General features: G+C 47.5%; 1 protein-coding gene across 3 annotated transcripts in view; it reads left to right on the forward strand.

Moving 5' to 3' along the window:
* Positions 1-23,644, forward strand: part of LOC129702503 (probetacellulin-like) — a 49,300-nt gene extending 25,656 nt beyond the window's left edge. For all 3 annotated transcript variants that reach the window (XM_055644241.1, XM_055644249.1, XM_055644233.1), the window contains 4 exons: positions 8,327-8,444; positions 14,670-14,816; positions 17,837-17,966; positions 22,631-23,644. In XM_055644241.1, coding sequence (XP_055500216.1) covers positions 8,327-8,444; positions 14,670-14,816; positions 17,837-17,966 — 395 coding nt within the window. In that variant the 3' untranslated portion in view covers positions 22,631-23,644. The remainder of the gene's footprint in view (positions 1-8,326; positions 8,445-14,669; positions 14,817-17,836; positions 17,967-22,630) is intronic.
* The last annotated feature ends 1,163 nt before the right edge of the window (positions 23,645-24,807 follow it).

A 24,807-nucleotide genomic window follows, 5' to 3' on the forward strand; every position in this document is an offset into this window, starting at 1 on the left:
CCACTGACTGGATAGCACGCAAATAAAAGCTTTTTACTGTACCTCAGTAGCACGTACCTTTTTAGAAAGGAGATGAGGAGGAACTTCTTTAATCAGAGGGTGGTGAATTTGTGGAATTCATTGCCACAGACGGCTGTGGAAACCAAGTCAGTGGGTATTTTTAAAGCGGAGATTGACAGGATCTTGATTAGTACGGATGTCAGGGGTTATGGGGAGAAGGCTGGAGAATGGGGTTGCGAGGGAGAGATGGATCAGCCATGATTGAATGGCAGAGCAGACTCAATGGGCCAAATGGCCTAATTCTGCTCCTATGACATGAAATTACGAATGCGGCCAGAATAATAAAGGCCCTGTCCCACTTAGGCTATTTTAGGCGACTGCCGGCGATTGTCATAGTTGTAGCAGGTTGCCCAAAAACCTGGAGCTCCCTTCGACATAAAATTTGAAATGGAATCTTTACTTTAACAACAAACAAAAAACCAAAGTCAGCACTGGCAACAACCTACGTTAACCTGGCACCAACAATGACAGCACCCACGTCAGGAGAAGTCAAACTACGCTGATTGGCATCAAACCCAACGTCGCCCACTGTCTCCGAAAAATTTTAAACGTTGAAAATCCAGCGGCGACCAGAAAGATGCTACGACTTTGGGCGACTGAGGAGACGACTCACGACCGTACTGGCAACATCCCGGCGACCATATGGCGACAGCCTAGTCGCCTGTAGTCCCCTAAAAATTGCCTAAGTGGGAAAGGCCCTTAAAGGACTAACGAACGAACTGTCCCCTGCACTCCCCTCCACCCTACTGGGAGACCGGAGGCCATTATGCTCTGTTCGTGTTGCTATGGTGATCTCCTGAGTGAATGCGGCCAAGCTTGTTGAGGGCCATACCAGTCATTGTTAACTGAATGCCCTGGAGGCCAGCTTCATTGTGACTGACATTGGGACGATCCTTCTGCCTCTGTGTGATTGTTCCTCCCGGCTTGCCTGACCCCAAAGCCCACTGCCTCTGGCCTGGTCTTACCCTGTGGACTTGCAGTGTGGAAACAGTCCACCGAGTTCCCGCCAACCAATGATCACCGCATGCAATAGCATTACCCTTCACACAAGGCGTGCGGGTTTGTAGACTAATTGACCCTGTGTAAATTGCCCCTAGTGTGTTGGGAGTGGATGAGAGAATGGGGTAACATAGAACTAGTGCGAACTGGTAAACGACAGTCAGCACCGACCCGATGGGCGGAAAGGCCTGTTTCCGCATTGTAACTTAAATAACACTGTACAAGATGTTGGTGACACCGCATTTGGAGAACAGTGTGCAGTTATGATCTCCCAGCCACAGGTAGGATATCATTAAATAGCTTAGTTTAATGTTATGTGTACCAAGGTACAATGAAAAGATTTTTGTTCCTTGCCAACTAGTCAGTGGAGAGACAATACGATTGTATAGGCTGAAGAAGGGTTTCAGCCCGAAACGTTGCCTATTTCCTTCGCTCCATAGGTGCTGCTGCACCTGCTGAGTTTCACCAGCATTTTTGTGTACCTTCCATTTTCCAGCATCTGCAGTTCCTTCTTAAAAACGATTGTATAGGCAACTGGTAAGGGTGCAGAAGAGATTTTTTAGTTTAGTATAGAGATACATCGCGGAAACAGGCCCTTTTGGCTCATCGGGTCCGCGCCGACCAGCGATCCCCGCACATTAACACTATCCTATGCCCACTAGGGACAATACCAAGCCAATTAACCTACAAACCTGCACGTCTTTGTAGTGTGTGAGGAAACCGAAGATCTCAGAGAAAACCCACACGGGTCATGGGGAGAACGTACAAACTCCGTACAGACAGCACCCGTAGTCAGGATCGAACCCGGGCCACCTGCGCTGTATTAGCTTTAAGGCAGCAACTCTACTGCTGCGCCACCGTGACCGCCCTATCGAGGATGTTACTGGGACTGGAGGGGTTGAGATAGGGAAAGGCTGGAAAGGTTGGCCCTTTTTCCCCAGGAGTGTTGGAGGCTGAGGGGTGACTTTATGAAGGTCTAGGGAACGATGAGGGGCTAATTTAAGGTGGATGGGTGCAGTCTTTTCCACAGAGCAGGGGAATGTAAAACTAGATTTAATGCGAGCGAAGAACATTTTTCCACACAGTCACGTTTTTCCACACAGAGGGTGGTGAGTATATGGAACGAGCTGCAGGAGGAAGTGGCAGAGGTGGGTACATCTCCCAAGTTTAAGAGACGGGTACATGGTTGAAATTGGTTCAAAGGGATATGGGGCAGGTGTAGGCAAATGGTATAGGGCGGAACTGTAGATGCGGGTTTATATCGAAAATCAACACAAAATGCTGGAGTAACTCAGCTTGTCGGTCAGCATCGCTGGAGAGAAGTAATAGGTGACGATTTGGGTCGGAACCCTTCTTCAGACAGAGAGTAGAGGCAAGAGGGGTGTTGGGGGGAATAAACTGGAGGCGAGAAAAAGCCAGAACAAATCAAGCCGGCAACAGATGATCTCATGAAGGGTGGAGCCCATGAGGGCCTATTTTTGGCTGGGGAAGGTGTGATAACAAGAGGCATACAAGGATGAGAACTGTGGAACTGGTTGAACGACTAGAGTGGGGGGAATAGGGAGAGAGGGGAGGGGATGCAGACGTTACTTGAAATTAGGCAAATCAACGTTCATACCTTGTTTGCGTGGATATCACGGTTGGCATGGATGAATTGGGCCGAAGGGCCTCTTTCCGTACTATATCACTCTATAACTCGTTGACATCTTTCTAATCCTGTATCCCTTTAGAATTATTCCCTCGGCTTTATATTCTAAGTATTACCCCCCGTATGCTCATATTCCAGCACCTGTCTAATTGCTCAAAGCCCGTTCGTCTCGGTCCAGTACAGTTCCAAGATTAATGGATCCATACTGACACATTCTAGATAGGGGAGACAGTCAGAGCCTTTATCCCAGAGTGGAAATGTCAAATACTAGAGGGCCGAGGTGATACTAAGGTGAGAGGAGCAGAGGGGGTTTACCAGAATGGTGCCTGGACTAGGGGGTATTAACTACATCAAAGACCTCAACGGTGGAACAGGCGGAGGACGATGGCTGACCTTAGTGGAGCGTCACAACGGCAGGGAAAGCAGGTGAAGGCTGCAGCAGAAAAGGGTCTCCGGTCGTCTTGGACTCCATGCCACTGGATCCTGACCCAGATCTGTCAAGGACCGTGTGGTGGCTGTCTGTGCACCAGTCTCCCCACGTTAAACAAAGTCATGCACGGGCGTCCTCAGCCATGACCGAAGGGGGCCTAAGAAGAAGAGCTACATGGAGAGGTTGGGCACACTTGGATTGGTTTCTCTGGAACACTGGAGGTTGAGTGGAGACATGATAGAAGTTTATAAAATTGTGAGAGGCATAGATAGGGTAGACAGTCAGCACCTTCTTCCCAGGGTGAAATGTCAAAGACTAGAGTGTATACTTTTAAGGTGAGAAGGGCTTAGTTTAAGTGAGATGTGTGAGGTAAGTTGTTTTTTTTACACAGAGGGTGGTGTGTGCCTGGAATGTGTGGGCAGGATTGGTGGTGGAGGCAGATACGATGGTGCCATTTAAGAGACGTTTGGATCTACAGAGAATGGAGGCAGAGGAGATCAGTTTAATTTGGCATCATGTTCGCATGGACATTGTGGGCTGAAGTGCCTGTTCCTGTGCTGTACTGTTCTATCAGGTGCAGTACTGAGGGAAAGCTGCATTGAATTGACCGTGAATGAGCACTGTAGGGGCGGGTTCGATCCTGACTTCGGGTGCTGTCTGTACGGAGATTGTACCTTCTCCCCGTGACCGAGTGGGTTTTTTTCCTCCCACACTCCAAACGCATACAGGTTTGTAGGTTAACTAGCTTTGGTGCAAATTGTAAATTGTCCCCAGTGTGCAGGATAGTGTTACTTTACGGGATGACCACTGGTCGGTGCGGAGTTGTTGGGCCAAAGGGCCTGTTTCCACACTGTATCTCTAAAGTATAAATTGCCCATGGCGAAGGGTGCTACAGATTAGCTCAGGACTGTGTGTTGCTGATGCAGCATTGATTTGATGTTTGAGCATTGATGGACGGCGTGGACTCAGTGGGCCGAAGGGCCTGTTTCCACGCTATATCGCTAAGGTGTAAAGTGTGGTCTCTCCAATAACATGTACAGCTACATCATGGCCCCCCAGCTTTGTACTCGGTACCCTTCCCAATTACGACAGGCGTGCCAAACGCCCCCCCCTCCCCCCCCTCACCACCCTGTCCTCCTGCCTCACCATTCTCGGGGATCCATGAACCTGCACTCCCAACAAGGTGGAGTATCAACAATAGTTTAAATTCTTTCAGCGCAGTTGAATGCAGTTTTGGTTTTGCTCCTCTGGTTTTTGTTTTCGTTCACCTGAAGGATGTGCTTGTTTGTTTGAAGGTTAACGTTTTGGTTTGATGTGTTTATTAGGGGAAAGAAAGTAGAATCAGGACCTTTTGATGTGTGATGCAATGCCCATGAAATGTGGTGACATTAAGAGAACTTGTGGTTCTGGGTGTGGTGGAAACTAAGATCATTTGGTGAACGAGCTTAGTTGGTACAGAGGAAGGGCCACCTCCCATTGTCAACCAGTAGCCAAGCCAACAGCGTGACTAGCAGCAAGCAGCCTGCAGTGATAAGTCAGTTTTATTTTTGCCAGGTGTCCTATTGGCATTTAAAAAATGCAGCAGAACAAATATTGTTCAGGAATTCCACCTGTTGGATTTTTTAAAATTTAATTTAGAGATACAGCGTGGAAACAGGCCCTTCGGCCCACTGGGTCCGCGCCGACCAGCGATCCACGCACATTAACACTATCCTACACCCACTAGGGCCAATTTTTGCATTCACCAAGCCAATTAACCTACAAACCTGTACGTCTTTGTTGTGTGGGAGGAAACCGAAGATCTCGGAGAAAACCCACGCAGGTCACGGGGAGAACGTACAAACTCCATACAGACAGCGCCCGTAGTTGGGATGGAATCCGGGTCTCCGGCGCTGCCTGCACTAAGGCAACAACTCTACCGCTGCGCCACCGTGACCGGGGTTTTGAGACGGGTTATTTAGCACGTTTGGCAAAAGGCCTTGTGCATGCCTCATTGGCCACGGAGTCGCTTTTGCCCACCTTTGGTGCCTCCCGGCGGGCCGCGGACAAGCCAAGGCTGGAGCCTCGGGGTTTGGAGCCCGCGGACAACGGCCCCTGGTTCGACGGAGCCTGTGGCCTGCCCCTGAGCCCGAAGCTGTGGCCGGGGACCGCGAAACGGAGGCGTCCGGAGAGGACCCGGCAGCGTTAGTGGAGAGGTCAGTGCGGCGCCGACCGACGGACGAGGACGAGGACGGGCCACGTGGAAGTGAGGACGCCGCTGCCGGGGGAAAGAACAAAGGAGGTCACGGCGTGGGGGAAGAATAGCGAGGACCCTGCATGGGGGACCAGCATGGGGGAGGTGGAAGAGCAATGGGGGACCCGGTTGTAACTTTGTAAGCGCCGTAAGTGGCGACTATTTACATGCCTTTTTGTTTGTATCAAAAATAATTTATTTAATTACGATCACGATACACAAACACACCCACTACTATAGTACAAAATCACCAAATTATCCAGACACTAAATTTTCAAACTATGTACTATGTCACATTCCTTACAAATATACTAAATAACTACTCTACAACTATGTTCCTCTCTAACACCACCGGGGCGCGGACGTTACCGCGGAAAAGGGGCAAACATCAGGCTCGGGAAGAGTCCTCTTCTGCCTGGTGCCGTGACTCGCGGATGGCCGGCTTGGCCAGGCCTATTTGAATACCTTGGGTAGGCAAGCAAAGAATTTCACTGAGACTTGTCACATGTGACAACAAAGTACTCATTCATTCATTGATATCCCCCTAAACCTTTTCTATCCATGCAATTGCCCGAATGTAACCTTTTCGCACAGAGAGTGGTGGGTGTATGGAATGAGCTGCCAGAGCAGGGAGTTGACGTGGGTACTGTAACAACATTGAAAAGACACTTGGACAGTGTTGTTGGAAACTTGGGCAATCATAAGGAAGATGAGTTGGTTATCGTCTGTTTAACCCTCGAGCTCATATCCTGGGGGAAGCAAGATGGGAAGAATGACCAACGTAGGATGTTGGGAGTGGATTGTCACCTTGTCGTGGTGGAGAAGCTTGTGTGGTCCTGAGATCCTGAGAGTGATGCCGTCTGGAGCTATGCTCCTGGTAGGGCCACCCATGGCGGTAAGGTCGAGGGGGAGTTCTCTGACAAAGAGCAATCTAACCAAGACCTCAACGGTGGAACAGGTGGAGGATGATGGCTACCTTAGTGGAGCGTCACAATAGCTGGGAGGGCGGATGAAGGCTGCAGCAGAGAAGGGTCTGTTTTTTTGGACTCCATGCCACTGGATCCTGACCCAGATCTGTCAAGGACCGTGGAGTGGCTGTCTGTGCACCAGTCTCCCCACGTTAAACAAAGTCACGCACTGGCGTCCTCCAACCCTGGAGACTCCCATGGTCGAGGGGCCAAAGAAGGATGTTTGGAGGGTAATAGATAGAAATGTCATTGTATTTAGCTTACATGGCACAGCTAGCTTAGGTTGGGTAAACATTGCGGGTTGTAAATAGTTTAATGTAATAAAATAATACTCTGCTGAACAGCAGGCTTTTGTGTGTGTGTGTGTGAAGGAACTGCAGATGCTGGTTTAAACTGAAGATAGACACAAAATGCTGGAGTAACTCAGCGGGACAGGCAGCATCTCTGGAGTGAAGGAATGGGTGATGTTTCGGGTCGAGACCCTTCGTGGTCTCGACCTGAAACGTCACCTATTCCTTCCCTTCAGAGACTTCCTTATCTATTGAGGGGGAATTGTTGTTCACAGTTCGCTGTCTAGGTTTTTATCCGTTTCAACCTTTAGATTACAGCTGGTTGACATCTATGGTGTAAATGGGAGAGATATTTTCAAGGTAACAGAAAGTGTGGGGTTGGTGATAATTCTGGGGAAAGACAAAGGTGAAAGGTTGCAGAGACATTGATTAATGGTGACTTATTTCAAATCCACAAGTGGTGTGTCATGAGAATATAAAATGCTGTTGGTACGGTGAATCTTTGAAACACTTTGGCTTATCTCAGTGTGTTTACAGTGTGCACTGTTAAGACCTCCAATAAACTGACTTGTTTGATAGATACACCACAAATTTACGAGCTGTTTTATTTTGTGTCTCTGCCTATCTGAGTAAAGCCAGATACAGTTTACAGGTGTAGCACAAAATTCCCTCCTACAGACAAGGATGTGGATAGAAAGGTTTAGAGGACCAGTGTTGGCATCTTTGTCCGCATGTGCAAAGTGGGCCGAAGAGCCTGTTTCCGTGTTGTATGACTTTGACTCTGCAGGACAGTCAAAAGAAAGGGTCTGAAGAAGGGTCTCGACCCGAAACGTCGCCTATTCCTTCGCTCCATAGATGCTGCCTCGAGTCTGAAGAAGGGTTTCGACCCGAAACGTCGCCTATTCTTTCGCTCCATAGATGCTGCCTCACCCGCTGCGTTCCTCCAGCTTTTTTGTCTACCTTCGATTGGGGAATAAACCATGTCCATGAAGTGCAAGTGGTGGTACCTAATACAATAATCAGTAAATTGAAGTCTGCTTTTAATTCCCTCTGTGTATATTTTGTGATTTTAGCTTGGTTTGTTACTGCAGTCACAATAACACAAGCACACCTCATTGTTGCCTTCTTCATTGCCAGAGAGAGGCCACACACAAACTGGAGGAACAGCACCTCTTGGGCAGCTTACAACTGGCACAGAGGCGCAATGGTAGAATTGCTGCTGCCTGACAGCGCCAGAGACCCAGGTCTGATCCTAACAACGGGTGCTGCCTGTACGTTCTTCCTGAGACCGCGCGGGAGTGCTCCAGTTTCCTCCCACACTCCAAAGACGTCCGTGTTTGTAGGTCAATTGACTTCTATAAATTGTCTCTAATGAGTAGGGTAGAACTAATGCACGAGTGGTCTTTGATTGATGTGAATTCAGTGGGACCATGTTTCCATGCTGTATGTCGAAACCAAACCAAAACTAAACCAAACTCAACTGTATGAACAAAATGGAAAGAGCTGCAGATGCTGGATTAAATCGAAGGTAGATACACAATGGTGGTGTAGATGGGGCATGTTGGTCGGCATGGGCAAGTTGGTCCGAAGGGCCTGTTTCCACGCTGTGTGTCTGTTCTCCAGAGATGTTGCCTGACTTGCTGAGTTACGCCAGCACTCGTCTTGTTTGTATCTCACTAAAATGTCTTGTTTGTTCAGATACCCCTACAACAGCTCCTCAGTTATCGCACTTCAGCGAGTGTCCTCCAAGCTTTGAGGGCTATTGCATCCAGGGTCAGTGCCGCTTCTTGACGTCTGAACAGCAGCCATCCTGTATGTAAGTCATGATTACCGTCCGCAACCCCTTAGAAACATTCCTCTTTAATGTTAGGCGCCGTGACCCAGCCTCCGTCGATTCCGGTTGTGTGACCTTGCCCCGAACTCTACTTTATGCTCTACAACCTCTGGACTGCTTTTTAGTTGAGTTTATTGTCACGTGTAATGAGGTACCGTAAAAAGCTTTTGTTGCGTGCTATCCACTCAGTGGAAAGACTTCTTCTAATCGAGTCCACACACAAGATTAGAATTGTTCAGCCAGTTCACAAAATTATTTAAAACAAAACTACTACCCAAAATGGATCATTTTTTGGAATATCGGAAGGTAATCCAGAATTAAATATGTTTCAAAAGAACTTACTTAATTATGGGCTAATAATGGGAAAAAAGCTTATACTTAAAGTTTGGAAAAATGCTCCAATACCAACAACAAAAATGTGGATTTCAAACATGTTCGAAACACTACACTTGGAAGAGATGAGACTCCTCCTAGCAGGCAAAGCAGATCACTTCCAAAAGACGTGGTCTGCATTTATGGAACTATTACAAGCATAAGGTGCAATAATAAGTTAAAACATAAAGGCTACCAGGACCTGGTAATGGGGGATATAAAATAAATTTTTAATAAAAACACGGTTGGTATATCCTTTTTTTGCGGAGTTTTGTGTTATAATAGAGCGATTGATTTTCCTTTCTTCTTTTTTTTCTTTTCTTTCTAGGGTCTTATTTCTTTTCTTTGCTTCCTTCTCTAATTCCTTCCCTAAGGGGTTCTCCTCTCCCAACACTTTCCTGCACCTTCACGATTCTTGCTTACTTTCCTTACTTCTTTTATTTCCATCTTTTTTAAAGCTCAAAAAATGAAGTGGTACAACATAATGTAATAAGATATATGCAATGTATTAATGTGATTTACTGTACTGCTAATAAAGATAAAATTTAAAAAAAATTTAAAAAAAAAGAATTGTTCAGCCAGAGCTGCACACTTCTCGGCATCTGCACACAATGGTTTGTCTATCTTGCATAGAAACATAGAAATTAGGTGCAGGAGTAGGCCATTCGGCCCTTCGAGCCTGCACCGCCATTCAATATGATCATGGCTGATCATCCAACTCAGTATCCCGTACCTGCCTTCTCTCCATACCCCCTGATCCCCTTAGCCAGAAGGGCCACATCTAACTCCCTCTTAAATATAGCCAATGAACTGGCCTCAACTACCCTCTGTGGCAGAGAGTTCCAGAGATTCACCACTCCCTGTGTGAAAAAAGTTCTTCTCATCTCGGTTTTAAAGGATTTCCCCCTTATCCTTAAGCTGTGACCCCTTGTCCTGGACTTCCCCAACATCGGGAACAATCTTCCTGCATCTAGCCTGTCCAACCCCTTAAGAATTTTGTAAGCTTCTATAAGATCCCCTCTCAATCTCCTAAATTCTAGAGAGTATAAACCAAGTCTATCCAGTCTTTCTTCATAAGACAGTCCTGACATCCCAGGAATCAGTCTGGTGAACCTTCTCTGCACTCCCTCTATGGCAATAATGTTCTTCCTCAGATTTGGAGACCAAAACTGTATGCAATACTCCAGGTGTGGTCTCACCAAGACCCTGTACAACTGCAGTAGAACCTCCCTGCTCCTATACTCAAATCCTTTTGCAATGAAAGCTAACATACCATTCGCTTTCTTTACTGCCTGCTGCACCTGCATGCCTACCTTCAATGACTGGTGTACCATGACACCCAGGTCTCGCTGCATCTCCCCCTTTTCCAATCGGCCACCATTTAGATAATAGTCTGCTCTCCCGTTTTTGCCACCAAAATGGATAACCTCACATTTATCCACATTATACTGCATCTGCCAAACATTTGCCCACTCACCCAGCCTATCCAAGTCACCTTGCAGTCTCCTAGCATCCTCCTCACAGCTAACACTGCCCCCCAGCTTAGTGTCATTCGCAAACTTGGAGATATTGCCTTCAATTCCCTCATCCAGATCATTAATATATATTGTAAATAGCTAGGGTCCCAGCACTGAGCCTTGCGGTACCCCACTAGTCACTGCCTGCCATTGTGAAAAGGACCCATTTACTCCTACTCTTTGCTTCCTGTTTGCCAGCCAGTTCTCTATCCACATCAATACTGAACCCCCAATGCCGTGTGCTTTAAGTTTGTATACTAATCTCTTATGTGGGACCTTGTCAAAAGCCTTCTGGAAGTCCAGATACACCACATCCACTGGTTCTCCCCTATCCACGCTACTAGTTACATCCTCGAAAAATTCTATAAGATTCGTCAGACATGATTTACCTTTCATAAATTCATGCTGACTTTGTCCAATGATTTCACCACTTTCCAAATGTGCTGCTATCCCATCTTTAATAACTGACTCTAGCAGTTTCCCCACTACCGATGTTAGACCAACTGGTCTGTAATTCCCCGTTTTCTCTCTCCCTCCCTTCTTAAAAAGTGGGGTTATGTTTGCTACCCGCCAATCCTCAGGAACTACTCCAGAATCTAAAGAGTTTTGAAAGATTATTACTAATGCATCCACTATTTCTGGAGCTACTTCCTTAAGTACTCTGGGATGCAGCCTATCTGGCCCTGGGGATTTATCGGCCTTTAATCCATTCAATTTACCCAACACTACTTCCCGGCTAACCTGGATGTCACTCAATTCCTCCAACTCCTTTGACCCGCGGTCCCCTGCTATTTCCGGCAAATTATTTATGTCTTCCTTAGTGAAGACGGAACCAAAGTAGTTATTCAATTGGTCCGCCATATCCTTGTTCCCCATGATCAACTCACCTGTTTCTGACTGCAAGGGACCTACATTTGTTTAAACTAATCTCTTTCTTTTCACATATCTATAAAAACTTTTGCAGTCAGTTTTTATGTTCCCTGCCAGTTTTCTTTCATAATCTATTTTTCCTTTCCTAATTAAGCCCTTTGTCCTCCTCTGCTGGTCTTTGAATTTCTCCCAGTCCTCCGGTATGCTGCTTTTTCTGGCTAATTTGTACCCTTCGCTTCGTAATCCTTCGCTTTGATACTATCCCTGATTTCCCTTGTTATCCACGGATGTACTACCTTCCCTGATTTATTCTTTTGCCAAACTGGGATGAACAATTTTTGTAGTTCATCCATGCAGTCTTTAAATGTCTTCCATTGCATATCCACCGTCAACCCTTTTAGAATTAATTGCCAGTCAATCTTGGCCAATTCACGTCTCATACCCTCAAAGTTACCTTTCTTTAAGTTCAGAACCATTGTTTCTGAATTAACAATGTCACTCTCCATCCTAATGAAGAACTCAACCATATTATGGTCACTCTTGCCCAAGGGGGAACGTACAACAAGATTGCTAACTAACCCTTCCTCATTACTCAATACCCAGTCTAAAATAGCCTGCTCTCTTGTTGGTTCCTCTGCATGTTGATTTAGATAACTATCCCGCATACATTCCAAGAAATCCTCTTCCTCAGCACCCCTGCCAATTTGATTCACCCAATCTATATGTAGATTGAAGTCACCCATTATAACTGTTTTGCCTTTGTCGCACGCATTTCTAATTTCCTGTTTGATACCATCTCCAACTTCACTACTACTGTTAGGTGGCCTGTACACAACACCCACCAGCGTTTTCTGCCCCTTAATGTTTCGCAGCTCTACCCATACCGATTCCACATCCTCCAAACTAATGTCCTTCCTTTCCATTGCGTTAATCTCCTCTCTAATCAGTAATGCTACCCCACCTCCTTTTCCTTTCTCTCTATCCCTCCTGAATATTGAATATCCCTGGATGTTCAGTTCCCAGCCTTGGTCACCCTGGAGCCATGTCTCCGTGATCCCAACTTGTGCTTCTTGTGCGTGGTGGTGGAAACAGGGCCGCGATCGACGTGAACGCTCTTTCTTTGACCCCAGTGGAAAGACAATACATGATTGTAATCGAGCCGTCCACAGTGTACGGATACAGAATAAAGGGAGCAATGTTTAATGCAAGGTAAAGTCCGATTACAGATAGTATAAGGGTCTCCATTGAAATAGATGGGGGGTCAGGGCCGCTCTCCAGTTGGTGATAGGATGGTTCAGTTGCCTGATAACAGCTGGGAAGAATCTGTCCCTGAATCTGGAGGTGTGCATTTCCACACTTCTGTACCTTTTGCCCGATGGGAGAGGGAAGAAGAGGGAGTGACCGAGGTGAGACTGGTCTTTGATTATGCTGCTGGCCTTGCCGAGGCAGCGTGAAGTGTAGATGGAGTCAATGGGAGGGAGGTTGGTTTGTGTGATGGTCTGGGCGCCACATTCTTTACTCGAGAGAGTCGAGTGTTCAATTGTCATATTTTACTGACAACAGAACAATGAAACTTGCTGCGGCTTAACGCAACAACACAGAGACACAAAATAAATAATACAATAAATGTTTAACTGGAACACCAGCTAACCATAATAGGGACAAATCGACGCCCATAATGCAACCAAAGACGCAGTCACTAGAAGGTCATTGTAAATAGAATTACGGAGTCATACAGCGTGGAAACAGGCCCTTCAGCCCAACAATGATGCCCCATCCACGCTTGTCCCACTTGCCCATGTTTGGCCTCCATCCCTCTCAACTTTTCCCATCTATGTAACTGTCCAAATGTCTTTTAAATGTTGTACTCGCTGCCACAAGTACTTCCTGCTGCAGCTTGTTCCATACACCCACTAACCTCCGAGTTTAAAAGTTGCCCCTCGTGTTCCTACTAAATCTTTCCCCTCTCACCTTGTATCCGTGTCCCAAGGAAACTTTCCTGAATATGTTTGACAATATCCACCCTGTCTAAGCCATAGGCACTATGACGGTCCTAGTCTGTATTGTTAAAATCACCTAAATAGACAACCTTATGAGTCTTGCAGCTGTCTGCAGTCTCTTGGCATATTTACTCTTCTAATTCCCGTTGACTATTTGGGGCCTGAAGTACATTCCCAACAAGATGATCATCCCCCTTTTGTTTCTCAGCTCCACACATACAGCCTCACAGGACAAGCCGTCAGTAATGTCATCTCCGACTACTGTCGTGACATCCTGCTTAACCAATAATGCAACCCCCTCCCCCCCCTCCTTTTACCTCACCCCTGTCTCTCCTGAAGCACCTGTACCCCGGACATTGAGATGCCAGCCCTGCCCCTTCCTTAACCAGGTTTCGGTAATGGATACAACGTCCCAGTCGTACGTACCTATCCATGTCCTGAGTTAATTCTCCTTACTTGTCAGGTCTCTAGCATTAACTTAAATGCAGTTTGATCCAATAGTCCTTCCTCGCTCCCTGCCATTCTCCTGCCTCTTCTGTCAACTGAACTCCCTTTCATCACCCTCCATACCAACTTCCAGCATCTCACCTGCCTCGGCCCGGCATTAGATCCTGTCTCCCTGCCTATCTAGTTTAAACCCACCTGTGTAGCACTAGGGAACCTGACTGCCAGTTAAGGTGCAACCAATACTCTTGCTCAGGTCATCTCTGCCCCAGATGTGAACCCCTGTCCCCTGCACCAACTCCTCAGCCACACGTCCATCTGTCCTTTCTTTCTGTTCCTGCCCTCACTAGCACATGGTACCGGGAGTTATCTAGAGATTACTACCCCGGAGGTCCTGCTTTTTTTTTACCCTTTTGCCTAACTCTCTGTATATACTCGGGCGGCACAGTGGCGCAGCGGTGGAATTCTACCTCACAGCGCCAGAGGCCCAGGTTGAATTCTGACTATGGGTGCTGTCTGTACGGACTCTGTACGTTTTCCCTGTGACCATGTGGGTTTTCTCTGGGTGTTCTGGTTTCAACGATGTGCAGGTTTGTGGGTTAATTGGCTTCTGTAAATGATGGTGTATAGGGCGATCGCTAAGTGTGGACTCAGTGGGCCAAAGGGCCTGTTTCCACGTTGTATCTCTAAAGTCTATAGTCTAAAAAAGTCTTGGCCCACCAAACTGGATGCAAGCAAGTACCCTCGATCTCGGGAAGATATTCTCCAACCAAAGGGTACTTTGAAGGTAGACAAAAATGCTGGAGAAACTCAGAGGGTGAGGCAGCGAAGGAATAAGTGACGTTTCAGGTCGAGACCCTCGACACGGAACGTCACCTATTCCTTCAATCCATAGATGCTGCCTCACCCGCTGAGTTTCTCCAGCATTTTTGCCTACCTTCGATTGTTCCAGCGTCTGCAGTTCTTTCTTAAACAACTGGCACTTTGATCTCTTTTTCCAACAGATGTAAATTGAGCTACACTGGATCTCGGTGTGAAATGGTGGACATGCTGTATATCACCGGAGAGAGGGACAAATACATCATCATGGGGCTGGTATTGGCCATGGTGGGGCTCATAGTACTCATAATTATCATCTGCCTCTGTGTACAGTTAAGTATCAGCCCACGTTTAGTTTATGTTATTGTTAAAGGGGCTGAGGCTATATAAGGCCCGGGTCAGCCCATTTTTGGAGTATTGTGAGCAGACTTGTGCCCCACGTCTGAGGAAGGATGTGCCGGCGTTGGGGAGGGTCCAGAGGAGGTTTACGAGAATGATCACAGGGATAATTGGGTTAACATGCGATGAGCGTTTGATGGCGCTGGGCCAGTTTAGAAGGATGAGGAGGGAACCTCATTGAAACTTACCAGATAGCAAAAGGCCTGGATAGGGTGAATGTGGAGAGGATGTTTCCACTAGTGGGAGAGTCTAGGACCAGAGGCCGTAGCCTATGAAGTTACAGAGATAGGTTCAATAAGTTAGGTCTTTATTCTCTGGAGTGCAGAAGGTTAAGGGGGGACCTGATAGAGGTCTTTAAAATGATGAGAGGAATAGACAGAGTTGATGTGGACAAGCTTTTCCCTTTGAGAATAGGGAAGATTCAAACAAGAGGACATGACTTCAGAATTAAGGGACAGAAGTTTAGGGGTAATATGAGGGGGAACTTCTTTACGCAGAGAGTGGTGGCAGTGTGGAATGAGCTCCCAGTGGAAGTGGTGGAGGCAGGTTCATTGGTATCATTTAAAAATAAATTGGATAGGCATATGGATGAGAAGGGAATGGAGGGATATGGTATGAGTGCAGGCAGGTGGGACTAAGGGGAAAAAAATTTGTTCGGCACGGACTTGTAGGGCCGAGATGGCCTGTTTCCGTGCTGTAATTGTTATATGGGTTATGAGGAGGAATTTATTTAATCAGAGGGTGGTGAATCTGTGGAAATCTTTGCCACAGACGGCTGTGGAGGCCACGTTACTGGATATTTTAAAGTTTGAGATTGACAGATTCTTGATTAGTATGGGTGTCAGCGGTTATATTTTGAAGGCAGGAGAATGGGGTTGAGAGGGAAAGATAGGTCAGCCATGATTAAATGGCAGAGTAGACTTGATGGGCCGAATGGCCTAAATTCTGCTCCAAGAACTTATGTACTGAAGTCCAGTAAAAAGATTTTGTTGTGTGCTATCCAGTCGGCAGAAAGACAATGCATGATTACAATCGAGCTGTCCACAGTGTACAGATACAAGATGAAGAGAACACTTTAATAAAAAGAATAATAAAGGAGAACACTTTGCTCCATCCTGAGAATTTACAGGAAGAATGCACATCAGATGCGCAGAATCCCTGGGCCAGATTAGGGGAATTGAGGACCAGAGGACATAGAATCAAGGTGAAGGGGGGAAAGATTTAATAGGAATCTGAGGGGTAACTTTTTCACACAATGGGCGATGGTGGGTGCATGGAACAAACTGCCGGAGGAGGTAGTTGAGGCTGGGACTATCCCAACGTTTAAGAAACAGTTAGACAGGTACATGGATAGGACAGGTTTGGAGGGATATGGTAGGTGGGACTGGTAGGTGGGACTGGTGTGGCAGGGACATGTTGGCTGGTTTGGGCAAGTTGGGATGAAGGGCGTGTTTGCACGCTGTATCACTCTATGACTCGATAAGTGTTGGGAAAGGTCAGGTTGTTGTGGATGGTTGGAATGGGTCGGCTTCTAACTGCTGCCCACTGTGTCTACCTGCACCCCCTGGTCCACCACCCCTCACTGAAGGGGCTGTCACTGATAACTTGAGTTTTACTTTCCCCGTCATAACGTTTAAGAGACATTTGGACAGATACCCGGATAGAACAGGTTTAGAAGGGCATGTGCCAAGCGCGGGTAGGTGGGACTAGTGTAGATGGGGCATGTTGGTCGGAGTGGGCAAGTTGGGCCGATGGGCCCGTTTCCATGCTGTATCACTCTGTGACTTGAGTTCAGGTCTGCAGCAATGAATTGTTGGTGTTGGTCTCTGCGAGAATAAATTGGTTTGAACTGAATAAAAGACACGCTAAAAGATCTGAAAGCGAATTAGGTTTGTACTGAATCTGCAGATTTATAATTGTGCAAATGAATCAGAAACTGAGGTGAAAAGGTTCACTTCTTAATAAACAGACAACTCACAAAACGGTTAGATAGACCAATTCAAACTTAACTGATTATCGGCTGATGGAAGTAGCGAGGATCCACCAGGCAAGTAAGCAACATAGACACTTGACTCTCCTCGTGTCCCCTTCAATGAACAGGGAATGACATGGTATTTTATACTGTTTTTTTTGGCACCCAAGCACATTTCAAAGACGTTAGTCATGGTCAGAGGTACAGTCAATGCACATTACCACAGGATGTGTCTGAGTTTGTCTCTTGTCAATCACCAGTTGCATATCAAAGATATTCTATCATTTGGTACTTTCAAGATGAGATTTCAAAGGCATCGGACATTGTCTCAATGCACCTCACTGGGACTGGTCTGGGTTTATCTCTCTCTCATCAATTGGTAGACGCATTTCAAAGTCATCGGTCATTGTCTCAACACCCCTCACCGGGACTAGCCTGGGCTTCTCTATCTCTCTCTTATCAATCTACTGGAGAAAGCCTGCTTGAGGTGAAATATAAGTTATAATAGACCAGGATTCCATTAGATATGTTTAAAAACAATGACCTTTACCGAGGTTCATTTGGGGATTTTGTGGGGGAGGTGAATCAGATTTTGGGCAGAAGACTAAAATGGTACCTTTTTAGTCCACTGAAACATCACCTATTGAAGGGTCACGACCCGAGACCTCACCTATTCCTCTTCTCCAGAGATGCTGCCTGACCCGCTGAGATACTCCAGCATTTTATATCTATCTACAGTGGTGTAAACCAGCATCTGCAGTTCCTTCTTAGACAGACTAAATAGTTTTGTTCTGTAAAAATATTTTATTTATTCCTGGTGTTGGTGTAAAAACCAATGTGGTCTTGCAGAAGCTGACACCAACATTAACCCCGAGCTTATTGGAGAACAACAGTGGCAAGTGGAGGTTGACGGGTGTGACTAAGCTGACGAGGAATATTTTTAAAACGTACCCCCCTTTCTCCCAATTATTGTCTCCGTAGTCGTTACCGCAGGAAGTGCAAAGGGACGAGGAAGTGGAGACCCGGGGTCAAAGCAGTGAACGCGCAGACGGTGGAGGAGGGGAACGCACTGGGCCACGATGAAGATACAGCAATGACTACCTTGGCCTAAGTGAGTGGTGGCGTGGAGCTGGCCTGTGACTGGGTGGACTGTGCCTTGGCCTGTGGACCTCCTGGCAGGTCCTCTCCACCTCCAGTGTAGGATGAAGGGCGGGATGGTGGCGCAGCGGTAGAGTTGCTGCTTCACAGCGCCAGAGACCCAGGTTCGATCCTGACTACGGGTGCCGTCAGTGCTGAGTATGTGCGTTTTCCCCGTGACCGCGTGGGTTTTCACCAAGGGCTCCATTTTCCTCCCACTCTCCTAAGTTTGTAGGTTAATTGGCTTCTGTAAAATTGTCCCCAGTGTGTCGGGTGCAAAACTGGGATAACATAGAATTAGTGTTCAGGTGGCTGTTGGTCGGCGCGGGCTGGTTGGGCCAAAAGGCCTGTTTCCACGCTGCATCTCTAAACTAAACTAAATGAATGGAACCCGTACAATCATAAGACATAGGAGTGGAATAAGGCTATTTGGCCCATCGAGTCCACTCTGCCATTCAATCATGGCTGATCTATCTTTCCCTCTCAACCCCAATCTCCTGCCTTTTCCCCATAATCTTTGACTCCCTTACTAATCACGAACCGGTCAATCTCCGCTTTAAAAATACCCAAAGACTTGGCCTCCACTGCCATCTGTAGCAATGAATTCCACAGATTCACCACCCCATGAGTATAGAAATTCCTCCTCATCTCCTTTCTAAAGGTACGTCCTTTTATTCTCTGGCTGTGCACTCTGGTCCTAGACTTTCCCATAAGTTCATTCGTTATAGGAATAGAACTAGGCCGTTCGGCCCATCAAGTCTACTACACCATTCAATCATGGCTGATCTATCTCTCCCTCTCCACTGCCTTCTCCTGCCCACTAAGGGGAAACATCCTTTCCACATCCACTCTCTCCGGGTTTTTCAAACGCTGGGCAAGGCTGAGTTCTATGTGCCTCATTCTATCAATGGTTTGATCTATCTTTTGGCTCTCAACCCCCAATGTTGGTAGTTACCCACCACCCTCTTCATTACACCCCAACGAATCCGCACCGTTATCCCACGAACCGGTTTATCAGTTCTGATGCCGCAGGTTTTGGAAGGCTGGTCCTGGGGATACCCAAAGACCTTGGAGTCATTTCTGCACCCTCTCCAACCTCATCTATGAAACTTCACAGATAAGCACAGGCTTGGCGATCGCTTCGCCCGACACCTCCGAATAGAAAAAACCAACCTCATCTCCCGGTTCTAAAGGGTCCGTTCGAATCCGACCTGGCCTGCAAGGTCCTAGACTTTCCCATAAGTTCATTCGTTATAGGAATAGAACTAGGCCGTTCGGCCCATCAAGTCTACTCCACCATTCAATCATGGCTGATCTATCTCTCCCTCTCCACTGCCTTCTCCTGCCCACTAAGGGGAAACATCCTTTCCACATCCACTCTCTCCGGGTTTTTCAAACGCTGGGCAAGGCTGAGTTGTATGTGGTTACCTCAGTCTAATTGATATAATTGTTTGGGATTGAAACAGAATTTTGCTGCACACAAACCAGCCCACCTGCAGGATGTTGGTAGTTACCCACACACCATCTTCATTACACCCCAACGTGACAACTTTCTCCCGCAAGCCGTTATCAAGCACTCCACTTGCCACTGTTTATCAGTTCTGATGCACAGCAGGTTTTGGAAGGCTGGTCCTGGGGATATCATTGAAGTATTGCCTCATGCAAAGAGTCATTTTGCAACAGGACAGAGGTTCACCTGCACCTCCTCCAACCTCATCTATTGCATCCGCTGTTCTAGGTGTCAACTGCTCTACATCGGTGAGACCAAGCACAGGCTTGGCGATCGCTTCGCCCGACACCTCCGCTCAGTTCGCATTAACCAACCTGATCTCCCGGTGGCTCAGCACTTCAACTCCCCCTCCCATTCCGAATCCGACCTTTCTGTCCTGGCCCTCCTCCATGGCCAGAGTGAGGCCCACCACAAATTTGATGAGCAGCACCTCATATTTTGCTGGGTAGTTTACACCCCAGTGGTATGAACATTGACTTCTCCAATTTCAGGTAGTCCTTGCTTTCTCCCCCATTCCCCTCCTCTTCCCAGCTCTCCCACTCTCTCCGCCTCTTCCTTTCTTCTTCCCGCCCCCCCACATCAGTCTGAAGAAGGGTCTCGACCCGATACGTCACCTATTCCTTCGCTCCATAGATGCTGCCTCACCCTCTGAGTTTCTCCAGTCTACCTTGCAACAGGATAAGTCGTTGGTGAGACCACACTTGGAGCACTGTCTGCAGTTCTGGTTGCCCACTACCGGGAGGAAGTCATTACGTTGGAAAGGGTGCAGAGGAGATTCACCAGGATGTGACCCTGGCAGGATGGCATGAGTTATAGGAAGATACTGGATAGGATGGAGTGTACAAAATCATGAGGGGACTAAATAGCGTGAATGCACAGAGTCTTCAGACTTTAGAGCTACAACTCACCGAGGCTACACTGATAGTGATCACCCCATACACTAGCACTATCCTACACAATCTACAATTTACTGAAGCCAATGAACCTACAAACCTGCACATCTTTGGAGTGTGGCAAGAAACTGGAGCACCCGGAGGAAACCCAGGTGTTGCTGTTCCTCCAATTTGCGTTTAGCCTCACTCTGGAGGAGTCCCAGGCCAGAAAGGTCTGTGTGGGAATGAGGAGGAGAATTAAAGTGTTTAGCAACCGGGAGATCAGGTTGGTTCAGGCGGGCTGAGCGAAGGTGTTCAGCGAAACGATCGCCCAGTCTGAGTTTGGTCTCGCCCATGTATAAGAGGCCACATCTTGAACAACAGATGCAGTAGATGAGGTTGGCGGAGGTGCAAATGAACCTCTGCCTAACCTGAAAGGACTGTCGGGGTCCCTGGACAGAGTCGAGGGAGGAGGTATAGGGACAGGTTCTTCTGCGGTTGCAGGGGAAGGTACCTGGGGAGGGGGTGGTTTGGGTGGGAAGGGATGAGTTAACCAGGGAGTTGCGGAGGGAATGGTCTCTGCAGAACGCGGAAAGGGGAGGGGATGGGAAGATGTGGCTAGGGGTGGGAGGTGGCGAAAATGTTGGAGGATTATGTGTTGTATGTGACGGCTGATGGAAGGTGAGGACTAGGGGGACTCTGTCTCTGTTGCGACGGGGGAGGGGGAGCAAGCTGCGAGATATCGAGTGGTGAAGTTGATGAAGTCCATGAGTTCTGCACAGGTGCAGGAGGTAGCACCAATGCAGTCATCAATGTGACGGAGATAGAGTTCGGGGATAGGGCCAGTGTACGCCTGGAACAGAGAGTGTTCAACGTACCCGACAAAGAGGCTGGCGTAGCTGGGACCCATGCGGGTGCCCATAGCTACGCCTTGGAGGAAGTGGGAGCAGTCAAAGGAGAAGTTGTTGAGGGTGAGGCTAGCTCCGCTAGGCGGAGTAGAGGGTTAGTAGAGGGATATGCAGTACCCTGATGAAGGCCAATGTACCAAAAGCCTTCGTGACCACCCTATCTATCTGTGACGCCACTTTCAGGAGACCTCCTTGGTCGACATGTTGTTTCCGAGAAGAGGACCTGTAGTATTAAATCCTCTGCGCCACAACACTCCCCTGCGTTCTGCCCTGGTTTGACTTCCCAAAATGCAACATTTGAATTGAAGTTTAGTTTCTTGTCACGTGTACCCAGGTACAGTGCAAGCTTTAGTTGCGTGCTAACCAGTCAGCAGAAAGACAATTCATGATCTCAATCGATCCATTCACAGTGTACAGATACATGATAAAGGAATAACGTTTAGTGCAAGGTAAAGACAGCAAAGTCTGATCAAGGATTGTCCAAGGGTCACCAAAGAGGTAGATAGTAGTTCGGCACTGCTCTCTGGTTGTGGTAGGATGATTCAGTTGCATGTTAACAGCTGGGAAGAAACTGTCCCTGAATCTGGAGGTGTGCGTTTTCGCACTTCTATACCTTTTGCCCGTTGGGAGAGGGGAGAAGAGGGAGTGTCCGGGGGTGAGACTGGTCCTTGATTGTGCTGCTGGCCTTGCCGAGGCAGCGTGAGGTACAAATGGTGTCACTAGAAGGGAGGTTGGTTTGTGTGATGGTCTGGGCTGCGTCCACAATTTCTTGCGGTCTTGGATGGAGCTGTTCCTAAACCAAGCTGTGATGCCTGGATAGAGTGGATGTGGAGAGGATGTTTCCACTAGAGAGAGAGTCTAGGACCAGAGGCCATAGTCTCAGAATAAAATGATGTACCTTTAGAAAGATGAAGTGGAATTTCTTTGGCGGAGGGTGGTGAATCTGTGAAATTCATTGCCACAGACGGCTGTGGTGGCCAAGTCAATGGGTATTTTAATGTGGAGATTGACAGATTCTTGATTAGAACGGGTGTCAGGGGTTCTGGGGAGAAGCAGAAAAATGGGGTTGAGAGGGAAAGATAGATCAGCCATGATTGAATGGCGGAGTAGAGTCGATGGGCCGAATGACCTAATTCTGCTCCTAGAACATGAATGATAGTGGCATTTAAGAGGGTTATGGGTAGGCAAGTGGAAGTTCAGGGAATGGAAGTATCGGGAGCTCATGCATGCAGAGGAGATGAGTTTAACTTGGCATCATATCATGCTTGGCACAGAGGTTAAGGGTCGAAGGGCCTGTCCCTGTGCTGTTCTCTGCTCTATTATAACTGCTGCCCTCTCTCCACCGCAGGATGGTACGCTGGGGTTGCCTGCCAACCGTATGCTCGCCATGGGATGTGATGTACCCCAGGATCTGTGCCAAACTCTGACCTTTCTCGTCACCCCACCAAGGTATATGGCCAGGGGTGAAGATTAAATTTGGTGATGAAGGGGAATATGTGTCACGGCCGAATGGAGAGGGGGACTGAGCAACACTGTCGGTTTTCCACGTTTGTCTCCTCACTGTGTTTGTAGAAGTCGCCGCGAGATCCAGAAAGATGTTTGGCACTGAGAATGAGCGAAAGGAGCGAGCGATTTGCTTGCGACGTTGGACCCACTCTGGGTCAAGGACCGTGAAGTCTTGCCCAGCGAACCCACCGTCTTTGGGGGGAAAGCTGCATACAACAAAGAGAGAAGATAGACAGAAAAAACTCAGCGGGACAGGCAGCATCCCCGGAGAGAAGGGATGGGTCTCGACCCGATACGTCACCCATTCCTTCTCTCCGGAGATGCTGCCTGTCCCGCTGAGTTAACTCCAGCTTTTTGTGCCTATCTTCGGTTTAAACCAGCATCTGCAGTTCCTTCTTACAACAAAAACAGGATCACTTAAAGGTGCGGAGAGTCACGAGGAGATTATCTCGGCTAAATGTAGTTGAGAATGAAGCTGGTTCGTCGACGGCTGCTTGATGTTCTTGCGACAAAGAGTTTTGGGCCCAGTCTCAGCACCGCTGCATGGAGCAAGTTGTGACTCTTACACTGCATATGTGCCATTTTTTATCAGTTTATATCACTGTTTTAATAAAGATACGGTAGTGAGATCCAGGTCTGTGAACAGCGATGACTGTGTGACTGGTGGCCAACTCCTGCCCTCTCTGCACTGGTTGCAACACGTAAACTGGGACCTGCCAATGGACGGGACTCTGAAGGGTGACCTTGTTCTTCTCTCCCGATACAAAGTTTGCATGTGCATTGACCCGCGGACTTTTGCAGAGGCTGGGCGGGGAATTAAATTACTATTTAATAAACGTTCTTCATTTGGGAATGCATTGCTGTGTTTTAACTAGCTGAAATACAGGGGCAAGGGTGGCACAGCGGTAGAGTTGCTGCCTCACAGCACCAGAGACATCCTAACTACGGGTGCAGTCTGCACGGAATTTGCATGTTCTCCCTGTGACCGCGAGAGATTCCTCCGGCTGCGTGGATTAGAGGGTAATGGTACAGGGAGGAATTGCACAGACTTGGATTATTTTCTCTGGAGCATCAGAAACCATAGGGAGCCCTGATATATGTATGTAAAATCACGAGAGGCATAGATAGTGGAGACAGTCAGAAACTTTTTCCATAGGGTGGGAATATCAAAGATCAGAGGACATAACTTTAAAGGGAAGAGAGGCAATGTTTAAAAGAGACTAGACTAAGTGGGACCCGTTGGGTCCTATATTCACACATATTCACTGGTCCATCAACGCAATATTCCACCCCTCCATCAATTCTAATGCTGGTGGCCATTGGGGGGTCTTTCTGGAACACTGGTATGGGTGTTGTGGGCTCAAGGACTGGTTTCCAGAGGCTAGTATGGACATTGTGGGCCAAATGGATTCTTGGGCTGGCAGCTCAGTCACTCGGGGCTGGTGGGTTGGCAGCTCAGTTACTCAGGGCTGGTGGGTTGGCAGTTCACTCACGGCCATTTCAAGCAGAGTGCAGGCTACCAAATTCAATTTCATAGCATTTCCAGCAGAGTGCAGGCCACCAAATTCAATTTCATAGCATTTCCAGCAGAGTGCTGGCCACCAAATTCAATTTCATAGCATTTCCAGCAGAGTGCAGGCCACCAAATTCAATCTCATAGCATTTCCAGCAGAGTGCAGGCCACCAAATTCAATTTCATAGCATTTCCAGCAGAGTGCTGGCCACCAAATTCAATCTCATAGCATTTCCAGCAGAGTGCAGGCCACCAAATTCAATTTCATAGCATTTCCAGCAGAGTGCAGGCCACCAAATTCAATTTCATAGCATTTCCAGCAGAGTGCAGGCCACAAGTTTAATTTAATAGCATAGAGAGCAGAATGCAGGCCACCAAATAGCCAAACAACTCATTGCATTGTCATTAGGGGCTAACAAATCATTTATTGCAAATACATTGCAGACGCACAGTTCAGTTGATTCACAGCTTAGAATCGCAGTTGTGGACTCTCCCTCGCGATCTTC

This window comes from Leucoraja erinacea, chromosome 1 (assembly GCF_028641065.1).
Source record: "Leucoraja erinacea ecotype New England chromosome 1, Leri_hhj_1, whole genome shotgun sequence".
Lineage (NCBI taxonomy): Eukaryota > Metazoa > Chordata > Chondrichthyes > Rajiformes > Rajidae > Leucoraja > Leucoraja erinaceus.